Genomic DNA, 24,883 nt, shown 5'->3' on the forward strand with positions numbered 1-24,883 from the left:
TACAACTCACACAGTGTGCTGCTGCTAGCTCTTTTTTGTACATATGGATATGGCCCAGTGGCAGGTGTGGGTCCTCCAGTAGAGCACCTGACACCACAACAAAGGTTTTTTTTTTTTAGAGGTATCGAGCTCTTCATAACAGTGGACAATTCCGCTATATTTATTCCATATTCTATTTTAGGCCCTCTTTCAAACCACTGCCAGGTTGCTAAGTTAAATTGGACCCTAGCAACTAGATAGCTACTGAAATTCTAAGCTGGAGAGCTGCTGAGCAAAAAGCTAAATAATTAAAATAAAGAATGAATGAACAACGAAGACCAATTGCAAGTGATCTCAGTCTACCTTCAACTAAAAGTTCATTTAACGTTAAACTAGCTCTTAAATCTAGCCATAAAGAATATAGATTTTGAGCATTTGGAATACAGTAGCAAAATCTTTGTGGTGTGTAGCAGAACAAATGTACAGAAAAAAAACATTCTCAGAAGTCAGGAAACACAATGTACCCCAGGAACAGGTAAAGTGGACACCTCAATTGAGGTTCACTCCATTGTCCAACATCTCATTGCAAAACCAAAGCTATTAAGAGAATGTTAGCAATCACCTCGACAAGTTGATGCAGTCAATATCAATCCAGATTTACTGTACCGGAATAGGCTTTAAATTGGACAGTCTCCATAGCTTTCTACAGAATTCGAGATGTCAGACCACTTGCTATCAGTCTGTCAGTATTTTGGGGCTCAGAGATAATGAATTGCAGATGGCTCAGTTGAATTGATAGAAAGCTTGAATGATCAAGTTATAATAACCCCCATGTCCTCTATGATAAAGCAACCAATCAGTGTCCTTCTTAGCTCACCTACAAAGTACACCGAGTTGTTCATTATCCTTGCACCCCCAAAATCAATGGGTAAAGATCTCACTTTACCCATTTCCTGCCAATCTACATTGGCACTTGGGGAACAATTTCTCACAACTGCAGATCCATCCACACCAGTCCCATGTAAAAATAAAATAAAGAAAAACCATCAAATTTTCCTACAGATCCACCAATCAGGACCTTCAATGTATTTTGTTTTTTCAAAGACTGATTGGCACCATTTATTTACTTCTAATTAGGTGCGGCAAACATAAGCCAGACAACCAAAGGGTTTTAGCTCTTCTGTGCTTGTTCTTTATTATATGCCCTATATAATTTAACCCTATTAATCTCCCGGTTTTAATAAAAAAACAAACTACAGAGGAAGGCTTATCTCTCTGTCTCTTTCTCTCTCTCATATTTTCCTATTTTAGCTGTAAGACCAGGGCAGACAGTAGAGGCATGTCCAGGCAGTCCTCAGTGCTCAAAACTTTTATAACCACCCTATGTTTAATGACATACTTTTGCCTTAATCAGATTGGCATAAAAAAACCCAAAAAAACAGCACATTTCCATTGAGTTTGCCCAACAAAACAATTAGTGCTGTGGATAGGAATTGTCAGATGGTCCCTAACTGCTGAGCAGGGAAACAATCCTACTTATGAACAGCAGGGGGAGCCCCCACCTTCCAAGCCATGCCGCATCTGTATGTAGGGCCCACGATCGGATCAGTCCGATATCGCCCAGCTCAATGTGGGCATATCGGGGAGAGAAATCGCCAAACAAGTGGATCTCTACGTGTATGGCCACCTTTAGATCTACTAGGCAGCTATCTTGTGTTAGGGAGCTGTTATCTGGTTACCTTCCCATTGTTCTGTTGTTAGGCTCCTGGGGGGGGGGGAAGAGAGGGGGTGATATCACTCCAACTTGCAGTACAGCAGTAAAGAGTGACTGAAGTTTAGCACAAGTCACATGACTGGGGGCTCCTAGGACACTGACAATATGTCTAGTCCCATGTCAGCTTTCAAAATTAAATATAAAAAAAATCTGTTTGCTATTTTGAGAAACTGATTTCAGTGCAGAATTCTGCTGGAGCAGTGATATTAACTATTGTGTTTTGAAAAAAAAAAATCTTTTTTTCCCATGACAGTATCTCTTTAACCATCTTTTTAGCTAGTGGGTGGTGTCCCTTCTCTTATTACAATGTGTATGGGATGCCAAGCATTCATCTAGGAATCAAAGTATGGTGATAATAGGCTGTTATTTTTTGTTTCTGGAAAAAAATGTTTTTTTTGTCTTCAGTGCCAGTCATATGAAAGAAGAGCAGAAACCTGGGCACACACAGCTGCAAGAATTCTCATTGGATGACTCTCAGGACCTAGAGGTACATTTTACTGCAAAGTGTTGATTTAAAGAAGACAATACTCATCCACTACTCCCCTGCGTGTAATAAGAGGTACAAATGACTTCCCACCAGCACTCTGCCAGTCACCTTGCTTAGTCATTGTACAGAGATGATACTGTAATCGGACATCAGAAGGGCAAACCTAGTGCTGTTTATTGATTTAAGTTCCAATCACAGGAACAAAGAAAGCGGGGACAAGTGTCATCGTCATTATGTACCGATATAGCACCAGCAGGCAGGTCCGGACTGAGAATTAAAATAGGCCCTGGCATTTCAGGTACATAGAGGCCCAAACAGCCCCCACCAGCCCACGAAATACTGACTTTCTATGGCACCTTATAGCAGCACCTCTGGCATTTGCCAGAACCCACAGATTGCCAGTCCGGGCCTGCCAGCAAGATACATACGGCATACGAAATGCAGGCTCATTGTGCTTTTCTGCCTATAAGAGCCCCCTACAGGAAACCTTCATCTACCAGGTCTTGGAACTTGAAGGAGAACTAAACCCTAAAAATGAATATGGCTAAAAATGCCATTTTATATAATGACCTTATTGCATCAGCCTAAAAATATTCTATGTGTACTGTATATTGTCAGTGGTTGCCTTGAGCTGGTACAGAAGTCCAAAACATAATGTACAACATTTCTAGCTTCTTCTTTTGTTAAACTTTAGTTCTCCTTTAAGTTCCAAAGTAGCCATCAATGGCAGGAAATAGTAATAGACACTGATATGGGGAATAGGGATAGGTGGGGTTTTATAGACAATAAAACAGGAGAACTGTCAGCAGCCTGAGTCAGTTCCAAATAAAAATGCACTGGACAGGCAGGAGGGAAAGCAGGTATGGATCTAGAACAGGAACCAGAAGCCATTATTACCCTTTTAAGTGCCACAGAACGTAGAATCTACGTTCTGTGGATAAAAGTACCTAAGTGCCACAGAACATAGATTCTACGTTCTGAAGCACTTCTGGCTTCTCAAGCTGATTGCTCTATCCCTGCTCGTGCCCCCACCCCTAGGCAATTAGCAGAGTGAGGGTTTGAGTGGACTCTGGGGCACGGTCGCCCATGGGCCCCAAGGTAGCAGCAGGCACGTGAATTCTACATGTTCTGCTGCCGTCTACACTTCCTACACCGGCATCGCTGCCCACTCACCGGATCTTCAGCAAAGACTTCTGCCTCCTCTTCGTGGGACCCCCTCCAGTCTATTTTTTTTGGAAAAAAAGGTTTTATTGCCATTCCAAATAGTAAATTCGCTAACCATACTGGGCAATACCGTTTGTATGTTATTTTGGGGATTATATTGCAATTTAGGTGCTTTTTCTTGGTACGTAATGATACATGGGCGATATGATGCTGGAAAGTTGAAGCTTTGAGCCAATCGTCAGATTTCACCAAAATCACCAATTTCGGGAAAGCCTTGCGACTCCGTAGTTTGGAGCAGAAAGGCACGGGTACCTATTTTAGATTCTGTAGAATGTGTACCTTACAAAAATATATGGTTTTGGGGGGTGGGGGTGGTAAACATATTTTATGTGTTTTTACCTCACAAAAAAAGTTGCCTTGCTTTAACACAAGTCTTACCAGAAACCATAATTGCTTGGAATTTTAATTGCCAGCCCTCGGTACTACAGAAGTTGGACAGCACTGATTTATATGATATAATAGCAAGTGCATCATTTTAACTATACTAATCAAAAGCAAAAAAGAAAAAGTGGAGACGGTGTAGCAGAAATTATTATATTTGACACAATCTCAATATAGATCTCTGAATTCCACAACATTTACACTCAAAATACAGAACTGAAATCAGTGCAATTCAACAAACGATTAAAATCCACAGCTATGAGGCAAAATATATACATCTGGTTTTCAGAGGACTATAGCACAAAGGGCATTTAAATACAAAAACAAAAAAAAAATATACAATCGGAAATCAGATGTCTCACTAATACAGTGGTTTGCAAGTTAGACAACGACTAGAATAACCCTGTGTTCAAGATGAAAAAACAAGTAAACATAAGAGTGAGGTGCATTTTGAGGCACTCTGTATTAAATAGGGAAATAAACGCTGCTGGCACAATAAAAGAAATGTTAAGTGGTAAATGTTGTGAATAAGACCCGGCTTATAGCTGATGTTTAATAGAATATTTAACAGTTTTGGTCCTACCATAGTACTCCATATCACATAGATACTTTAGACATCGTTTCTCTAATATGTACAGTCTAACACTTAGATCTACAACCATGTATTAGATTCCTGACCATATAATGGCATTGGATGAGTAACTGTACCCTTAATAATCGAGAAGGAATGAGCGGCTGCCTCACCTGATTCCAAGAGACACTAGTACAGTACATTGTATTGGAATGAATCAGCATTGCACTCCATATATACACATATATATATACACATATATATCAAAACATTAAATACATTCCTAGGGATTTTCTTGGAATCATGCACAATTCAACTGGAAGAGGAAAAAACTGGAAATTACACATCAAAACAAATTGCTACATTCTAAATTCCCTTTTGCATCGTAAATGGTCTTTAAATAGTAGGTAACGGAGTTAATTAATCCGTTATAATAAGTAAGGAGATGCCAACACAAAACAATAATGGGATGTACAACCAAACTGTTAGGGCAGAGACACGCTGCTATTTCGGGAAATTAGTCACCCATCGACAAATCGCTTCTTCTTTGGGCAACTAATCTCCCCAAAAAGCCTTCCCACCAGTTACAATCTAAATTGTCAGCGGGATGGCTTCAGCTTTCCGAAGTCCCCTGAAATTTCTTCGTGGGGCGACTTTGGAAAACGAAGCGTTCAAAGTGCCATTTCGCCGGTGATTTTCATTCTAGCTGGCGGGAAGGCAGTTCGGGGAGATGAGTCGCCTGAAGAAGAAGCGATTTGTCGCTGGGCAACTAATCTCCTGAAATAGCAGCGTTTGTCCCTGCCCTTAAGCTAAACAGAAACCTAAGGGGCCTATTTAAGTGCTTGTGCTTTTCGGCATATACAATCGTTAAAGGGGTGGTTCACCTTTAAGTTAAATTTTAGTATGTTATACCATTTCTAAGCAACTTTTCTTCTTCTATTTCAAAGGGGGCCACTAACCCCATGTACAACACAAATCCTTTGTAAGAATACACTTTTACTTTTAATACATCTTTCTATTCTGGCCTCTCCTATTCCGGTCATTCAAATCAATACATGGCTGCTAGGGTAACTTGGACCCTAGCAACCAGATTGCTGAAACTGCAAACTGGAGAGTTGCTGAATAAAAAGCTAAATAACTGAAAAATCCTACATCATAAAAAATGAAAACCAGTTGCAATTTTTCTCAGCCTATCACTCTGCATCATACTAAAAGTTAATTTAAGTTAAGTTAAACAACCCCCTTTAAGGGAACCCTGCATGAGTTTCCTAACTCCCCTGGGTTTCAAGACAATTTGATCCAAATGAAAAAAAACTTTGGCACCCAAGAGCTCCATTCCAAATGCCAGGTTGGGTAAAATGCTGGAAATTGTTGCGGTTTTTAGGCTCGAAACCCAGCGTGAGGTAGGAAACTGATGCTGGGCTCCCTTGAAGATTGTTCCTGCCGTAAAACACAAGCAATCTTAAATAGGCCCCTAAATGTTAAAAATGTTAAGCATGTGAAAGCACGACAAATTTACCATCACAGTTATTTACCACTCTCATTCAATAAGGGCCTAAGCTTTCATATACTAGAAATTAAAACATTCACCTACTTATCCACCTATAAGACATTTAACAACCATTAAGGAAACTGTCAGTAGTTCAGACGGTGAATATACATTGTGATTGTGAATATGTGGCCAGAAAAGAAGAGCTGTAGAAAAGATTTCTCTTTCATATAACAAACTAGTTCTCTCGACTCTTGTTTTACAAATAAATAGAAAAATGACAATCTCAAAAACCTCATTGCATTTGTATGAAGATGCTTAAATATGTGATATGTAACACAAGTGAGAGAAGACAACATGACATATCAGTTACTGGACAGAATGTCATATTGTTCCGTAGCTTATTCCGTAATTCCATTATACAGAATGGTTACTGTGCAAGGCTGTCAGTATAAACAAATTCTGCACACAGTCAGAAAAGTTCAGTGAAGAGACGACTGCCTCTTTAAATAAAATCTCCTTTATGTTTCTGTTATAGTAAATACATGCTGTATTACATTGGTTTAGCAGAGGCCCACCAATAGCCAATTGTGTTTGTGCCAAAGAGTAATTGACCGTCTGTAGGGATTTTACTCTGGCATTACATAGTCATTTATGGAAATACACCAATCATGTAGATGTTCTGATCCTACCAAATTGGTACTACAAATCTGAGTGGATATATATGAGAGATTAAACAATGAATCCATCATTGTTGAGCATAGTTGGTCATAGATTAAAACTATAATCTAATCCTGACTGGGTAACTAGACTTTTTAAAAAAAATAAATAAAAATAATTTGCTTCAGATCGGATAAAGTGCACGTTGCATGGTTGATTTTGACACGAACAAGACAATTATTTCATATATTGACCCTATATAAACAGCAATTCCAAAAAATGAAAGTTTCTGTGCTTCCAGTAAGCGCCAACGACATTTGCAACAATGACAGGGCTGGAACCACTCTCTCTTCTATTAGACGTCTCTCTCCCTTGCCAAATGCGTTTTTTTAACCAGCCTTAAAAAAAAATCTGAAATAATCAACTACTTGGGAGGTATTTACTAAACCTCAAATTTATCTGGTTGGGCTTTTTGGGGCAAAAACTCAATTTTTTCACGATTTATTATGCCCCAATGCTGCAAAAAGCCTGATTCAGAAAATCTGCCGTTTCAGAACTGTTGAGGTCTTGTATAAGTCAATGGGAGATGTCCCTTTTACAATTTGAAGATCGTGTGATCTGCGCTGGGTAATCTGGAAAAGTTTTCAGGGAAAAACACCCAAAAATCTAGCAATTCGGGGGGGGGGGGAAATTCTGAAAATTTTTAATTACAATTTTTTCATTTAAATAATGAGATAAATTCAGATTTAAGCAAATAACCCCCTAAGTGTGGGTTATTTTTCCACTTCTGTGGAAAGTATTTGGGGTCATATGGAAAGTATCAACAAAGAGCTTACCATTATTTTTATTTTATTTTTGAATTATAGCATATAAATCATTGGCATAATTATAGAGGAAGCAGACCCAAAATCAGGGTCTGCTTCCTCTATAGTGGTTTGAATTCCCCCTATCCCAGCTCTTACACCCCCTATCCCAGCTCTTTCCCCCTATCCCAGTACCTACACCCACAAGAGCGGGGAATGGGGTTGGGTAGAAGGGCCGGTAGTGATGTGCGGGTCGACAAAAAAAAAAAAACTAGCAGCTCCCAACCCTATCCCAAGTCCTCTACCCTACCCGGCATGGTTGCTCTATTTATGGACCCATGCCTGACCCAGCCATTTGAGATGTCATGAAATGGGACGGGCATGCCTCTAAACAGAGGGTGCCAGAAGCATAGGCTAGCGGAATAAGGTCTCGGGTAGGGAACGGACATTAAACCCATGGGTCCTGCTGGTTGCAAGACTGACCAACACATCACTAAGCCAAAGGTAGGAGCTTCTGAGCGTCCTTGCCCTCACCCAAAAAATCTTCTGAAGGACCAGGTGCGCAGAGAATCTCTTTGAAGCTTGTTATACCACTGATACAGACCTTTCAAATAAGTATATTTCTCATAGCTAATGATCAGTCGTTTATCCATGTGTTGGAGGAAATTCTCACTCATGGGTCTTATCTTGGTCAAAAAGTTGAAATGGATGCAAAGCCAATGTTTGGGCTGCTATAAATTCAGATAGGTTGGCTTTGCATTAGATTATTGATTTGACCAAGATAGGACATGTGAGAGTGGGTTACCTTCAATACATGGATATCTTTTATTATGTGGAGAGCTCACTTAGGCGCAGTGATTCTGAAACAGGAGTGCCTGCATTCTGCCCCTATCTCATCGTCATTTAATACACCTAAAATGCATGTTAATATTCTAAGAGGCAGATTTCTCAGAATTAAAGCTTGCAGTTCTTTCCTCAATCAAAAAAAAAAGTTGCAAAAAAACTCGAATGAGAATATACACAAGAATATTCTTACAAACTAGGAATAGTCGCGATTTATCTATGAGTTGTAAAACCTCTTTAAAATAGCCAGATAAACCCAGCAAGTAAAAGCTGTCAAGTTTGTAAAGGAATCAATATGAATTGTCTCAAGCAACTTTATTGTCCCAGTTCATAAAAACATTCGAGATTTTCTGCCAATTCTCATCTGTGGGGTAAAAAAGTGACAAAGACCTGGTGGTTGAGAATTTCTTTCCTCTATTAAGCTCGAAAATTGATAAATCTGCCTCCCAGAGTTTGATTACTTCATTCTAATAATATTAAATATCTTAATGCCACAATGTCAATTCAATTCTTTGTTATTTATAAATGTTGCCAAGTTCAGTTCTGGAACCATGTGGCAATGTTAAACTGGCATCACAGAGAGGGGCAGTTGGGGGGTGAAAGGAACAAAATGGCATCTGCTTTACCCTTATCGCTATTCCATAATAATGTAATTTCCTACACTCCATCCTTGGCATTTTTTTTTCTTTTTTGGTATCTTTTCCCGTAACATTTGGTCTGACAATATTCATAAACCATAAGGACATTTTTGAATAAAAAATACAAACCACATTCATATTGTTCAGGAGTCAGAAATAAATATCATGTTATTGACTATTAACGGTATTTAAAAAAAGAGATTATAGTGTTGTACTAAGTGTGTGATTACTTTTCATTTTGTCATTTTGCCTGAAAGTCAGTTTTTATTGCTGACGTTAGATTTACTACACAGTAGCTTGTTATAAAATAAAAAGGACGTTTAAAATAAATAAATGCACTAAACGTTCCGAAGCTGGAAACAAAGGGACTTCCATTTGATTTAGTTACAACCAAACTGGCCAATGGGCACTGGGTGTAATCTCTATCACACACACAAAAATAAAACTATGATACATTGAACACGTTCCATGGACACAGATCAAGGTCAGTTTGTCATTACTTATTACATTAGGAAAGTGTCGGTATTGTTGGAAGCTGCAGGGACACGAGCAAAGGGACAACAGTGACACTTTGGAAGATATTTTCTCTCTGAGTGAGCGAATCGGCATGAGATCTGCAGTGTTCTACTGTGAAGTCTGTGATTCTCCCTCCAGAATCTTCTTTCTTTAACTTCCATTGTCATTCAGTATGACAGAATCAGCTTTGGTGTCCTTCGAGCTGGCAGATGTTTTCTTCTGCTTCTGTTTAGACTTCTTTAGCATGTGAACCTTAAAGGGAGCATAACATATATCAGCACCAGCCTGTCAGTACAAGCCATTGAGAGGCAGTTGGACAAATGTAAATTAATTTACCCCCCAGTTATTGTAATCACGTATCACTTCTTAGCAAGCACCATGCACACTTGTGTAAAGAAAAGGATCCCTCTGTGGTACTCCTGAAAAATAGCCCAAACTGGTGCAGTTTTCTACTAACAGGAGCACCAGCCCATGGTATCAGGTAAGTGATTATAATCACTGTGGTGCGCAAAAATTAACTCCTTTGTTCCCCTTTAATTGCCACATATTCTGGGAAATGTCATATTTTGCTCCAAGATTTACATTTTCTACAACAACCTTTATCAAAAAATTTGGATCAGATGTCTCTCCATATGACTCCATTTAAATTGATCATTATCACACATTTATACATTGAAGTCAATGCTCAGGCATGTTGTACCATGGTGTGTGCTATGTTTGCTCCATCTGTAGTTGCCATCTTTCACATTTCTGAAAACCTAGGGGCGGTCATCTGTTTATAGGGTGTTACATCTTTGAAGCAAACAGTGATTTCCTTTCATATGTGTATTCATCTTAACAAGTCAATAGAATATGGTTGCTAATGTTTCAAGGAGAACGTGAAATCAATGGGGGATGCCAAATATTAGGCACCCCAAATGAATATAATCGTTTACCCTATACCATTGGGTCAGTGCTCCTGTTGCACAGGCCTAAGGTACTTCTCAGCCATCAACACAGAGTAATATACTTCCTGCTTGTTCTCGGGGGTGCACATGTGCTTTAGAGTGAAATACGGGGGTAATTGAAAAATGAAGGAGCAGAATGAGAGGATCACTCTGTGGTAATTTTGTACCTTTGGACCAGCTGCAGAAATAATAATCTGTCCAGGTGGCTGGATCCAGGGTTCACCATCAACTTGAACTGGGATAGGCTTAAGAAGGGTAACACGGAAGTAAGATCCCTGGGCTATACGGATTCCTGAACGCAGGCCTCCTTGTACTTGACCCTAGGAAAACAATTGGAAAGTTGGATTATACTTTGAACTAAAGTTATATTAGAGACTTCCTACATGTGAAGTGAAATCTCATCTGAACCATGTGCATCGTGTACTAAGCCATGTGTATCATATTAGCATAGGCATGGCCTATAGTAAAACTAAGTGGCTGTTTTATGAAGACTCCCTAGCAATAGTTAAAACTTCACCATTCTGGCATGAAAAATAAGTGTCCAGGTACTGTTGGAAATGGTTGGAACTAATAAGTACTAAATGGAAAATCTATCTTTCTTTTTAGAATCAGTATTAGTATACTTAGTATAAAGAGTAGTGGGGTTCACTCTGCCACCAATTTAAATGGGCAACTTATTTTGAAAACAGACTTGACCAATGTCGAAAAATGAACAAGCAGGACCCTGCAACCCACCTGGGCATTGGACACTAGAAGAGAAAAATAAGTAAAAATATGTTGTAGAGTTCTTCCATACTTATGGACCTTGAACAAACCCCTTTTATTATAGAAATCATGCTGGTAACTATCATCCATTTCTTTCTTCCATTCTCAATGCTCTGTTGTAACAATTCCCCTACAAGAAACCTAAAGAGAGTGTGACCATCTGGAAACAGCAAAACATGTAAAACCACAGCTATAGCCATTAAAGGGGATGTATTGTCTAGAACTAAAATCCCCCTTTGCTTTTGGGGAACTGATATAAGCCTTTTTCTAATTGCAATTTTTCATTGCGCTTCAGTTTAAAGTTGAGCGCAATCCGTTCCCCCACATACCTGTTTTTTAAGCTGCGAGCAAAACCTTCACGGCCCATGGCTGTCTCTGCTGTTCGACCCGCCCATCTGTTCTGCTGTTCCAATGAAAAACGAGTAGGCAGTTAAGCAACGGTAGGAGTGACGGTCTGCAAACAAGACCACTTACTCGTTTTTCATTGGTAGGTGGGCGTGAACAGCAGAAGAGATGGGCGGGTCGAACAGCAGAGACGGCCACGGGCCGTGAAGGTTTTGCTCGCAGCTGAAAGATCAGGTATATGGGGGAACAGATTGTGCTCAACTTTAAAGGGGATGTATTGTCTAAAATTAAACTTAGAATTTTTTTAAAAAATAATGGATTGCAATTAGAAAAGGCTTATATCCGTTCCCCAAAGGCAAAGGTTGATTTAAGTTTTAGACAATACATCCCCTTTAAGGATTTGGCACAATCATGACAATGTCTAGTTGAGATACACAACTGAAATGTTTCAGTGGTTGGGAAGGATAGCCACTTACTGTAAAATGCCTAATACAAAGCTGAAGCAGTGGCATGTCAAGTGACTTAAATGTGGTAGTAAGTCTTTTTGAGGATGGGATGGTCATTTATAAACACTGAGCAAATGTGCACCTGGGGAGTAATGCATAGCACTCAATCAGATGATTGCTTTCACTGTTCAACCTGCAGCTGCCTGAAAAAAAGCTAATCACTGACTGGTTGCTATAAGTTACTGGCCAGGTGCAAATTTGCACGGTGTTTGTCAAAGAGCTCCACTAAATTTCTACTCACCATGTGAACAACGCCAGTTACACCAACAACTTCAAGCAATCCGTCATCGATTCTTGGCTTTCCATATCGGTTATCATTATCAGAGCCCCAAAGATCAGCTCCTGAGCCCCAGCTAGAAGAAGCAACATTTTCTTCACATACAAATCACTACTTACAGTTTGCCTTACAGTTACCTTTGTAACCACTTAAGACATTAAATCATATGTATTATTATTTCTCAGAAAAGCTAGTGGCTTATACAAACAAAGATTTTTTTATTTTTTTTAATGGGAAAAGAACGTGCATTGTCCTTATTCAAACTGGAGAAGCAACTCTATTGCACCAGGCACTATCACATTGCAAAAAGAAACCACAAGATGGCACACAAACATAGAGAGCAATGGAGATTTATGCATGGAGAGTATGAAAAATGCTCAAATACTCCTTATTAATGTATAAAAATATAAATCATTCACTGGAATTGAAGTAATAAATAGCATAGAAAAGTTGAAGGATACTTATTTGACTACACAGCAAGTACCTGGGTATGTTGAGAAAAATAAGACCTTCAATGTTTGGTAATTCCACTTCCTGTTGGTCAACCTGGAGTTTCAGGATTCTGTGTAAATTTTTGTTATGGCTTAACTTCTGCAGACCAGCTTTTACATACACTCCTTTATTGTGGAACCTTCCAGAGACAAAAGATTAGACATATGGATATGTCTTTGATGAAGAAAAAGAAAGAAAGAGAGAAAGAAAGAAAGAAAGAAAGAAAGAAAGAAAGAAAGAGAGAAAGAGAGAAAGAAAGAAAGAGAGAGAGAGAGAGAGAGAGAGAGAGAGAGAGAGAGAGAGAGAAAGAAAGAAAGAAAGAAAGAAAGAAAGAAAGAAAGAAAGAAAGAAAGAAAGAAAGAAAGAAAGAAAGAAAGAAAGAAAGAAAGAAAGAAAGAAAGAAAGAAAGAAAGAAAAATATTTGCCAGTATTTTGTCACATGGGTTGTCAATTAGGTACCCCCGTGATGGCCAATTGAAATAAAGAGAGATAAAGGGCCATTCAGATAAAGGGTACATATGACTTTGGAAAATACATACAAGTCATGTGAGCAAATGAGCACATGATGCATTCGAGGGAGCAGTTTGCTCAGTTTAATCAGTATGTGATTAAAGAACTAGCTGGCCTGTGTGATCATGATTATTAGATTCAGAAACAAGTTCTTTTACAGTATAAGTGATATCCAGCCTGTGGCCCTGCAGCTATAGTGCTTCTTGTCTAGTACTTTTAGCTAAGGTACATAAAAATAATAATCTGTAATAATAATAAACCAACAATGCACGATAAATTCATTATGACTATTGCCAGTAAATTTTAAGCACTGCTACCATCCCTGCTTTTGCACTGCTTGCCTGATCCAACCTAATGTCATGTAATATTTGCTCAACAATTATTTTACCATGCACAAACTTCATATACTAGTACCAGTGTGGGATTGCAGCCCCCCTATCCCATTATACAAAAAAACGCATTGTTCCCACCACCGCTCCAGAGCAGAACCAACTTGTGTTTATGCTACTCTGGAGTTCAGAATCCCAGTGACCTGTAACTATTGAGCTCTGTAATACAGTTACAATGTTCACTTACTGGGTCACTTACAGCAACAGGCAGAAGATCTTTACCTGGGTTTTCTGATATAACAACATTTTAAAAAGACATGAAAAAGGCAGAAGTTGATTTACCTGCTATTAAATTTTCCCGGCTCAATCTCTCTGGCATGGTGAAAGTCCAAACTCAGCTCTGCATCAATACCAATTCCACAATAGTTGTTCATCTGTACAATCTGAGGATAAAAATATGTTTATGGGGGAGCAGTTATTTGTGTGAGTATATAGTATAATATTTCCAAAAGTTCAAGGTGAAGGACAACAAACGTATACTGCAGTCTTCAACATGTACAAAAAACATTCACAAGAGTGGAATGGCTAAAGTGCAGGGGACAATGTAAAATTAAGTTGGGGAGGAGGTGTAAGTTGAGATTAGTGTCCCTTTAAAGGGGGTGGTTCACCTTTAACTTTTAGAATGTTATGGAATGGCCAATTCTAAGCAACTTTTGGTATTCATTATTTATTTATAGTTTTTGTAATTATTGTTTTTTCTTCTGGCTCTTTCCAGCTTTCAGATCGGTGTCACAGACCCATCTGAAAAACAAATGCTCTGTAAAGAAAAAAATTAGATATTTTTGCTACTTTTTATTACTCATCTTTCTATTCAGTCCCTCTCCTATTCACATTCCAGTCTCTTTGTCAAATCAGTTGCTAGGGTAATTTGGATCCTAGCAACCAGACTGACATTGCAAACTGCTGACTACAAAGCTAAATAACTCAAAAGTTACAAATAATAATACAAAAAATAAAGACCAATTGCAAGTTGTCTCAGAATATCACTCTCTACATCATACTACTAGTTAACTCAAAAGTGAACAACTCCTTTATATTAAGAACATCAAAAAGTATTTAAAATCTGACAATAGGATAAAACAGAATAATAACTTGGGCCACAAGATGCCACCAGTGTACAGTAACTATTTGTACTTTATAGAGACAACAAAAGTGTGATACAGATGTGTACACAATAGAAGAAAAGAAATGCTGTGTTCCCTTTAACAGAGGACTCAGAGCAACATTACTTTGAGGGTTTTCTGGTGTATTTATATAGACCTTTCTGATAAAGCTTATTTAACTTTAGCCTTTGCTTCTCCTTTAAAAATAGATTAAAAATAACTATTTAAAAAAAGTTTTTTTTCCCTGGTCACATATCTAGTTTGGCATAGACAAATGCAGAATGTCAGTACCTGAGAAAAACAAGCAAGAATCAGTGTCATACTACTAATGATTCTGGAATTATGAATAGGACAGCATGATACAAGATGGAGAGATGAAGGCTTGTAATTTATGACAATTACATTAAACATGGGCATTGATCTATAATAAAGGGCAGCAGAATCCAATTGCAAAATGATTTTCTCTTTGAATTACTACTAAAAGGTTGCCTTTAAACGGCATTTTTGATACTCTTCTGGTATGACAGATATGAAAAGGATTTTTTGCCTAATTAGTTGAGATCTTTAAACGCGAGTCTGCAAATTATTTAATCCATTTTCTGTTTCACTGAAGCACAGGCATTGCAAAGAACTATTAATCATCCCCAAAAAAAATTAAAGTTGTGCTAATCTACCAAGATATAGATCATGCTGAACACCACACAAGATTCTTTTCTGTAAGTGATAAATTCTGTGCTGGTGTATGTGTGTGTGAAAACCATGCCATGCTGAGTGTCTCATTCTATATGAGGAGATGATCTTTAGAAGGTGCATATGCACTGGTAGCCAAACAGCCCATAGTTTCTTGTGCACATGTTCAATGTCTATGATCCATGCCGGAAGACTGCACATCTGACATGACAATGTCAGACATGGAGGCCAACCCTTTGCGCTACTTTATGTTCTACGCTTGGTTAGGGGACCATGCTACTCTCTAAGCTGCCCAGATACCTACTAATGAGTCATATCATTTTTTATTGCCGGAAAAGCCCTGTTTTCCACACTTCTTCCCGTTACAGTTAGAGTTGTAGTATTTCTGGTCAGCTGATATCTGAGGCAGCACACAGACCATCACAAAATGGTGGTTCAAGGCAAGAGATGTAAAAGGTCAATATTTACTTAAATATATATCGGTATGATAACATTCTTTAATATGCCCTTAATTTGATTTAACTATCTGTTGCTCAAGTATTCATTTTGGGGGTATAGGTTTCCTTTAATATCACATTTGTTATAAATGTATATAAAAGAATACAAATCATGTAAATTAGAATTATAACTGTATTGATGTTAATCTGTAAATATAATTACCTTTGGTGGGTCAGGTTCTGAAATGCCATTTTCCATTGAGTCGACTGCCTCCTGAGCATCCAGCAGTATTGTCCAGCGGTCCATTAGAACATTTTCAGCTTCATTCACAGAGATCAGAACAGAATAAGGGTCTTCCCCGCTATAGCCAGCTCCCCATCGTAGCACTCTTCCCAAATCATTGCCTGAAACAATAGGAATACTGTTCATAGACTGTTACACACTTACAATATTGAACATTCACAGAAAAGCCATGTACGCACACATGCTAATCATTTGTTACTGCATAGGATCGTGATGTTTGCTCTTGCCCTTACCAGTTCCCAGTGGCAGAACAGCTATAGAAGGCTCTGTACAAGCCAACTTGTATCGTATTTCTTCAAGGGCTCCGAGCACCCAGCCAACAGTACCATCACCACCGCAAACAAGTACACGAAAATAGGGAACCTGCGAAAAAGTATGAAACCTGGAAAAAAAGAAATTAGGCCTTGATGGGATGTCAAAACTAATAATGTCTGTGAAGGTTCTCATTCACCAGGTCATGGTAAATTTATAGTATTAAGTCAAATCAACTGGACTTGCTGTATTTTCTTTTTCTTTGAAGACGTTTTGCTAGTCATCTGACTAAAGGTGGCCATAGACGCACAGATAATGTACAAAACTAATTTTTGTACGATATTCAGTGTGTGTATGGTGGGAAAAAATCCGACCGATATTGCCAGAAGACTTGGATCTTGGTCGGCTCGTAGATCGGGCTGGATGGAAAATTTTGATCAAATGCATCGTCCATTGTTAATGCTGAATCGTCAGATACATGTAAAATTCTATTGTTTCTACCTGTATATCTACCTGTATATCTGACGATTCAGCTCTACACATGTGTATTAAAACTAAAGATCTTTCTTGGAAAGATCGTAATTGTTACATCTATGGCCACCTTAAGTTGAGAAAGCCAGTCATATGACTAGCGAATTGTCTTCAAGGAAAAAGAAAATACAGCAAGCCATTCAAGCTGGTAAAAAGGAGAAAAGGCACAGGTTATATAGCACATAACCGATAAGCTCTGTCCAATGGTGTTTTATCTGATATGTACTATGTAACCTGTGCATTTTCTCCTCTTTTCCAGCTTGAATGACTGCCCCCATGGCTACACAGCAGCTTGTTTATATAACTATAGTAGTCTTTCTGAAGCAAACACACAGCTTTTACCATTGCATGCTAACAGTATTTTATATGTTAATTACTTTAATACACTTTCAGTTTTTGGTGTTACTGTTTCTTTAAAACCAGATAAGTCAGAGGTACAATAAACTGAGGAGTCAGAGTTGAAGGATTTATGTATAGACTCCACAGCCCTGGCCACCAATGTTTTTTGAATTCGTGGGGGGGGGCGTGTTTTTTTTGTAACTTGTATAGGGGGTCCTTGCCACTAGTACTGTTTTTTTTACTAAGGGATAAACCAAATGTATCTTATTTGTACATTAGAAATAGAGACAAATACATGCAATTTAGATTACAGTAGGTACCTGCTTAAAGGGTCACATTGAAGCAGGAGGCATAATAATCTTTTGTTAAAAGTGTTTTAACTGTTTTAGCGCTCATGTCTGTGTGCACTTTTTACTATGGTGTGGGGAGTGCAGGCCTGGACTGGCAATTTGTGGGTTCTGGCAAATGCCAGAGGAGCTGCTGTAAGTTGCCATAGACACTCAATATTTAGTGAGCTGGTGGGGGCTCTTTGGGCCTCTGTGTACTTGACATGCCAGGGCCTATTTTGACTCTCAGTCCAGACCTGGGTGAGTGGGGTCTAGAGTGGGGCCTGGGGTGGGCGAGGCCAAGAAAACTTGTTGTATGTTAATTTCTGCTTGTGGGCCTGAATTATTGTATTTTGGAAAGTTGCTTAGAATTACAGAAAACACTTTTTGGGTGGAGGACCCCTTAAAGGCAAAATGTGAGGTGCTCTGATCAAAAGTAATCTTTCAGCAAAACTAATCTACTGTTATGTTCTCCCTGTGTATGTATTTTTTTTTCCTTCTGTGATTTCCCCCCACACTGTAAAACATACAGGCAGTTTAATTGGATCCTAATAAAATTAGCTATAGTTTGTATGAATGTGATGGGGATCTTAGATTGTAAGCTCCACATGGACAGGATGATGATGTAAATGATGTAGAAACTGTGTTAAACTCTGTGGAATATGTCAGCGCTATATAAAGAAAGCTATAAAAACAAAAATAATTTAAATTTTCACCACAATCAGTCATTTTCTTGCTGAGGGACAAATATAATACCTTATGATTATCCTTTGTGTTTTATCCTTAAAATAATTTTTTTTGTAATAGATTTCATCTGTGATCATTCAGATAAAAAGATAACATACCCAGGGAGTGGACCTCCATTGGTTAGCTCAAAAACTTGATGTGGGTTCAACAGTTTACGTAAACTGTAGAGAAGTTCGCGACCTTTAAGGCCTCCACTCTTGGGATTCACAAATACAAGCAAGGGGCAGGTTTCTTGAGGCAGTTTTTCATGCTGCAAATTAGATCAACAAAACAAGGTGAGATTTTTTCTTTTTTTTTTTTTTTTTTTTAAAATACATGCCACAGAATATCCTCATACAAAATAAAGTTTTGAGGAAGAGAGAACGTGTGACTGATGTATAATTTGCCACATTAGTCAGGTGTATGAGAGAAATGGTTCTCCTCACTTCTCACTTTTAAATTTGTTGCAGTGGATTTCCACATACTCAATCCTACATATCACAGTTTATAAAAATGTATGATTTAGAAGTCTACAGCACTCAAATCTTATGTGTCTCTCTTATATGTCTTTCTAATTCCTATGTTTTTCATTAAAATCCATTGGGTTATCTGTAAATTATACACAACATCAGCTGTATGTGCCATTTAATGTAGCTGGGGAGGTTGCCAGAATGACAGCCAGAAAGCATTTTCAGTTATAGACTGAAACGAGGCAGAAGAGTTAAAAAAAAAAAAAAAAAACCTGGAAAAGAAGTACTGAAGACCAATTAAAAAGTTGCTTCTGGTAACTAACTAAAGTTACATACTTACTTAACATTATTATGTACTGTGCACTAATGCAGAAAGTAAGTGTACATCACCCTTTCAGTTTCACGTTTTCCCAGAAACAGTTACAGAATATTACTCCTTTAAGCTGTTGTGGTTAGGGAATTTACATTACGGGGTTTCATTACATTCTAAACTGCTTGGGTCTACCAAGATTTCATGTTTTTGGAAATGTGGCCATATACACTGTATAGGAAAATAAAAGCAGCTGACTTGGTCCATCCAGACCGAGTTGACAACTCATTGGCCCATCTACAGTATGAAGCCCACTGACAGACCTGCCAAATCGATATCTAGTCAAACATCAAACAGATTTGTAAATCCTATTGGACAAGGAGCACATCGGTTGTTGATGTAGTGCCCTAGGCCACACTGGATGATCTGATCTTTGGTCCCAGGACCAACAACCAAATCACCCCAATTTGGTGTAACTTGTAAATGTCTATTGAGCACTCATTTGGTGAGGCTTGTGGTGTATGGCCACCTAAATGTGATGTTTATATGGAACCAGCAATCAATTATATACTGGAAACCCCATTGCTATAAATGCAACAAAACATAATTATACCAAAAAGGTGGGTATGAATATACTTAAAAGTTATGCATCCACACTTATTTTAAGAGTAAGGAAGAGACTGGGGTATGTAAAGGGTACGGACAAATGACTTACCTACAGGTTGAGTCCAGTACTGTTTAATTAATACAGCGGAGGGTTAAACAATTAACCATTCACACTTGTTTTGTTACTTATGATACAGATATCACAAACAAAAAAGGAAGATGCCTAACTATAACACAAGGGTTATTAATACACAGCATTTCTATTACACAACTAAGGGGACAAACTATCACTTTTATCTGCATGGTGAGACCATATGCAGTGAATGTCTTACCCCGCTGGCTCTGAAGCAGATAACTAGAACAAACAAAAAATGGATAGGCATTGGAATTTCTTTGCAATGCGCATGATGCATATACAGATCTCATATGTGCAAATGCAAACAGGAAATGAATCAGCTTTAAATGCCTTTGCAAGCATTCTTGTGACATTAACACGTATTGATCATGTAGTGGAGTGTAACTCATTATAGAATGTACTTCAGACATTATTTATGCATGTGTTTTTTTTATAGATCACAATTTGTATCTATATATGTGTAAAAGTGCATAAGTACGGGCTTGCTCTAGTTTCACAATTGTTAAAATGACTACCAGTCTGTCATGCTTTACAATAGGTTATGTTGGGGGTGGGGCACATTTTATCTACGTTTATATCTTCCCACAAAGGAAACGTCGCCCATAGTCAATGTCACAACACGCTCTTTGTTTCTGTAGCAAATGGGTATTGTACCACTGCCAGGAAGAGCTAAACCTTGTACAGTAATGGTCTGAAAAGAAATGTATATAGTGAACAAATAACCCCCTCTTGTAATATATAAGGATATTATAAGTTACAGAGGAGTTTCTAGGCTGAGTGTTTTTATAAAAAAGGTCATGGAACTGCGAGGTGACTTCTAATATCCTCAGTCATGTGACATCACTAAGCTCGGATTATAACTGATGACATCACTACGCACCGTTTATAAAGATATAATTTAGAGGATATTCATGGATCTTGTGTATTATATGTGTATATAGGAATGTCATTGTGCTAGGTCCGTTTTCATACATTCTTTTCTTTCTTTTTGGAGAATTGGTATGCAATGTGCAAATTGCACCACCGCAATTTTTTTAGCCACACCCTCTTTTAAAGTGATGTGAACAATTCCAAAACTTTTTAGCATCTTGCAGTAATTTTTTATAACACAGCTGCCCAGCAATAGGACACAATGACCCCATGGTTTTATGACACAGAAGCCACAGCAAAATGTGATATAGGCCACAGTTTTCCCAAGAAAATAGGACACCTGTATAATACTCCATGCTATATATTTTACAGGTCTTCAGTTAGCTTACATCACCAAGATTGGTGAAACTTTTGTTACATATAACTTTAACTAAAATGTAAAAGGAAACATGCTTATGGGTTAGGGAAGCTAGCCTTCTTTAGACATCATAAAGAAAACTGTTTCTCTAAATATTTGGTCCCTGGCCTTTTAGTTTCAGCTTCACAAATCCTACTTGAGACTCCCACTTGATACCCCATTCCTTATCCATAAAGTACCTCCCTAAAATCATAAAACCATTTAGAGCTAACAATGTATGGCCTATAAAGGATATCATGCAAATCAATTCACCACAGGCTGTGGATCTTTTAAACAGATAAGATTTAAAACCAATTAACGAATTAATCCAATTTAAAGATCAGTTAGCCTCTTTGTGCAGCACCACAAGAAGCCCAATAAAGCAATGACGCATATTACTGAACCTATTTGCACTAGAAGTACCTTTTACAATTTTTGGCATAATATTTTCTATAAAAAATTATTTCCATGTTTATATTAATATTTATTTCTAAACTAATCTTCACTCTGTGCTAAAGGATAAAAACAGCTATTGGTCAAGAAGGAAGGAGTTTCATAAAGAAACTCCTATAATAAGTTTACAGTAACTGAGCTTTCAGCATAAACAGGTCAATATAAATTACATTTTGGGGCTGTTTCAGGTCTTTAATTATGAAGAATATATCAATATGTACTTGAAATGTTGAAAAAGGATAATGTTACAGAACAGTGACAGTAATACCAGCATATTTCTATGCTGCAAGGGGGGGAAGAGCTGTTGTAAGGCGCTTGTTATGTTACTAGACTAATAAATGCAAATAAACAGCTATTAGATCGAATATATATATATATATATATATATATATATATATATATATATATATATATATATATATATATATATATATATATATAGTTACAGCTGTGGTGCACTTCAGTCAAGCGTTCTCTTCATGCCTGGGTGCTGACAAATATATTGTAGATAGCAGTTCCCCAAGATTGACGCATTCCAGGGCTTCATAATGCAGTTTAGAAAAGAAAATTTATTGTCAAAGTTTCGGTCCCGTTCTGGGCCTTTCTCAAGTAATGTCTTGAGAAAGGCCCAGAACGGAACCAAAACGTTTATATATATATATATATATAGCTATCAAAAAAGGTCCGCACACACAGGACTTAGATGAAAAAGAAAAATGTATAAACTACATTTTTCTTTTTCATCTAAGTCCTGTGTGTGCGGACCTTTTTTGATAGCTGTATATGATTGTTTTCTTTGTTCCAGCACCGAGGCATCCATTTTGTGCTCTGGGTGCACCGACCCCATGTTGTTTATATATATATATATATATATATATATATATATATATATATATATATATATATATATATATATATATATATATATATATATATATATATATAGTCATATGAAAAAGTTTGGGAGCCCCTCTACATTCTTTGGAGTTTTGTTTATCATTGGCTGAGCTTTCAAAATAGCAACTTCCTTTTAATATAGAACATGCCTTATGGAAACAGTAGTATTTCAACAGTGACATAAAGTTTACTGGATTAACAAAAAAGATGCAATATGCATCATAACAAAACTAGACAGGTGCATACATTTGGGCACCTCAACAGAGATATTACATCAATACTTAGTTGACCCTCCTTTTGCAAATGTAACAGCCTCTAGACACCTCCTATAGCCTTTGATGAGTGTCTGGATTGTGGATTCCGGTATTTTTGACCATTCGTCCATACAGAATCTCTCCAGTTCAGTTAAATTTGATGGCTGCCGAGCATGGACATCCTGCTTCAAATCATCCCATAGATTTTCCATTATATTCAAGTCGGGGGACTGTGACGGCCATTCCAGAATATTGCACTTCTCTCTCTGCATAAATGCCTTTGTAGATTTTGAAGTGTGTTTAGGGTCATTGTCTTGTTGGAATATCCAACCCCTGCGTAACTTCAACTATGTGACTGATGCTTGAACATTATCCTGAAGAAATTGTTGATATTAGTTTGAATTCATCCGACCCTCAACTTTAACAAGGGCCCCAGTCTCTGAACTAGCCACACAGCCCCACAGCATGATGAAACCTCCATCAAATTTGACAGTCGGTAGCAGGTGTTTTTCTTGGAATGCGGTGTTCTTCTTCTGCCATGCAAAGCGCTTTTTTGTTATGACCATATAACTACATTTTTGTCTCATCAGTCCAAAGCACTTTGTTCCAAAATGACTGTGGCTTGTCTAAATGAGCTTTTGTATACAACAAGGCTTCTTTCTTATCACCCTGCCATTCAGATATTCTTTGTGCAAATTGCGCTGAATTGCACAACAATGTACAGATACACCATCTGCAGCAAGATGTTCTTGCAGGTCTTTGGAGGTGATCTTTGGGTTGTCTGTAACCATTCTCACAATCCTCTGCATATGCGGCTCCTGTATTTTTCTTGGCCTGCCAGACATGGGTTTTACAGCAACTGTGCCTGTGGCCTTCCATTTCCTGATTACATTCCTTACAATTGAAACTGACAGTTTAAACCTCTGAGATAGCTTTTTGTAGCCTTCCCCTAAACCATGATACTGATCAATCTTTGTTTTCAGATCTTTTTAGAGTTGCTTTGAGGATGCCAAGCTGTCACTCTTCAGAGGAGAGTCAAGCAGAAGCACAACTTGCAATTGGCCTTAAATACCTTTTCTCATAATTGGACAAACTTGCCTATGAAGTTCAAGGATTAATGAGCTAATCCAACCAATTTGGTGTTGCCAGTAATCAGTACTGAGCAGTTACATGCATTCAAATTAGCAAAATTACAAGGGTATCCACATTTTTGCACAGCCAGTTTTTCACATTTGATTTTATTTCATACAAGTGAATACTGCTACACTAAAAATCTTTGTTCAGAAAACACCCGAGTACTCGGATGTTCCTGGGAAATGAAAGACATACCACTGTTATCTTTTTTGTTGAAAGTGGAGTAAATTATTATATAATTATATATGTAAATTAATATATATATATTTTTTTTTATTATTTTAACAAAAGAGTCTGTTTTGTTCCTACAAGGAGAAACACTATCATTCACAAACCACATTTTGGTTGAGCCCTCTCAAGCTAAAAAATAGTTACACAAATATAGAAAAAAAAGATAGCCCAAGGTGATAAATATAAATTCACCTCCTAGTTTCCTGTTACTGGTCCTCCTGTGACCCCCCACACCTTCCAGTGTTTTGAGGGTAGCAGGCCCACATAGCTTGGGAACCACTAGATTAATGTTACACATCAGAACAAATAAATCACACAAATTACTCAATAGCCGGCCCATGTAATCCACTATATGCAGCATTTTTGGATGCAAGCAAACATGATGCAGTACTGAAAGAGCAAATATTATGGCCATACTTACAAGATAATATATATTTTATGCCAAATATATGGTGTATTTATAAAGCTCTATTGCTGTCCTCATAGGTGAATTAACAGCATGCAGTGTAATCACAGAAATAGCTCATCAGTGTACCAGGTATGGGTTCTGTTATACAGAATAGTTGGGATCTGGAGGTTTAAGATAATGACTTAAGGATACTTAAAATGTTTCAACATTTAAAAAAAGACAAAAGAATTGTTTTGCCGTCAACATAAATATATGCTCACTTAGAGAACGTCAAGTAGTAGGCATTGTCTTCGTATTACAGAGAAAAAGTAAATCAGTCGAAGATGAACAATTATTTGTTTAAATAGGACACTATGGCAAATGGCATAACAACATCCATATAACAGACCCACAACTGTATTTTACAGCTTTA

At 37.8% G+C, this 24,883-nt stretch overlaps 1 protein-coding gene across 1 annotated transcript in view; it reads right to left on the bottom strand.

Moving 5' to 3' along the window:
• Positions 1-6,723: 6,723 nt before the first annotated feature.
• The window catches only part of dgkq.L (diacylglycerol kinase theta L homeolog), a 107,405-nt gene continuing 89,245 nt past the window's right edge, over positions 6,724-24,883 (bottom strand). Inside the window, exons 16-23 of the mRNA XM_018256662.2 lie at positions 18,424-18,575; positions 16,364-16,512; positions 16,050-16,231; positions 13,879-13,979; positions 12,690-12,836; positions 12,170-12,281; positions 10,480-10,632; positions 6,724-9,617 (exon numbers count right to left, since the gene is read on the bottom strand). Of these exons, the coding sequence (XP_018112151.1) occupies positions 9,516-9,617; positions 10,480-10,632; positions 12,170-12,281; positions 12,690-12,836; positions 13,879-13,979; positions 16,050-16,231; positions 16,364-16,512; positions 18,424-18,575 (1,098 nt within the window). The 3' untranslated portion in view covers positions 6,724-9,515. The remainder of the gene's footprint in view (positions 9,618-10,479; positions 10,633-12,169; positions 12,282-12,689; positions 12,837-13,878; positions 13,980-16,049; positions 16,232-16,363; positions 16,513-18,423; positions 18,576-24,883) is intronic.

This window comes from Xenopus laevis, chromosome 1L (assembly GCF_017654675.1).
Source record: "Xenopus laevis strain J_2021 chromosome 1L, Xenopus_laevis_v10.1, whole genome shotgun sequence".
NCBI lineage: Eukaryota > Metazoa > Chordata > Amphibia > Anura > Pipidae > Xenopus > Xenopus laevis.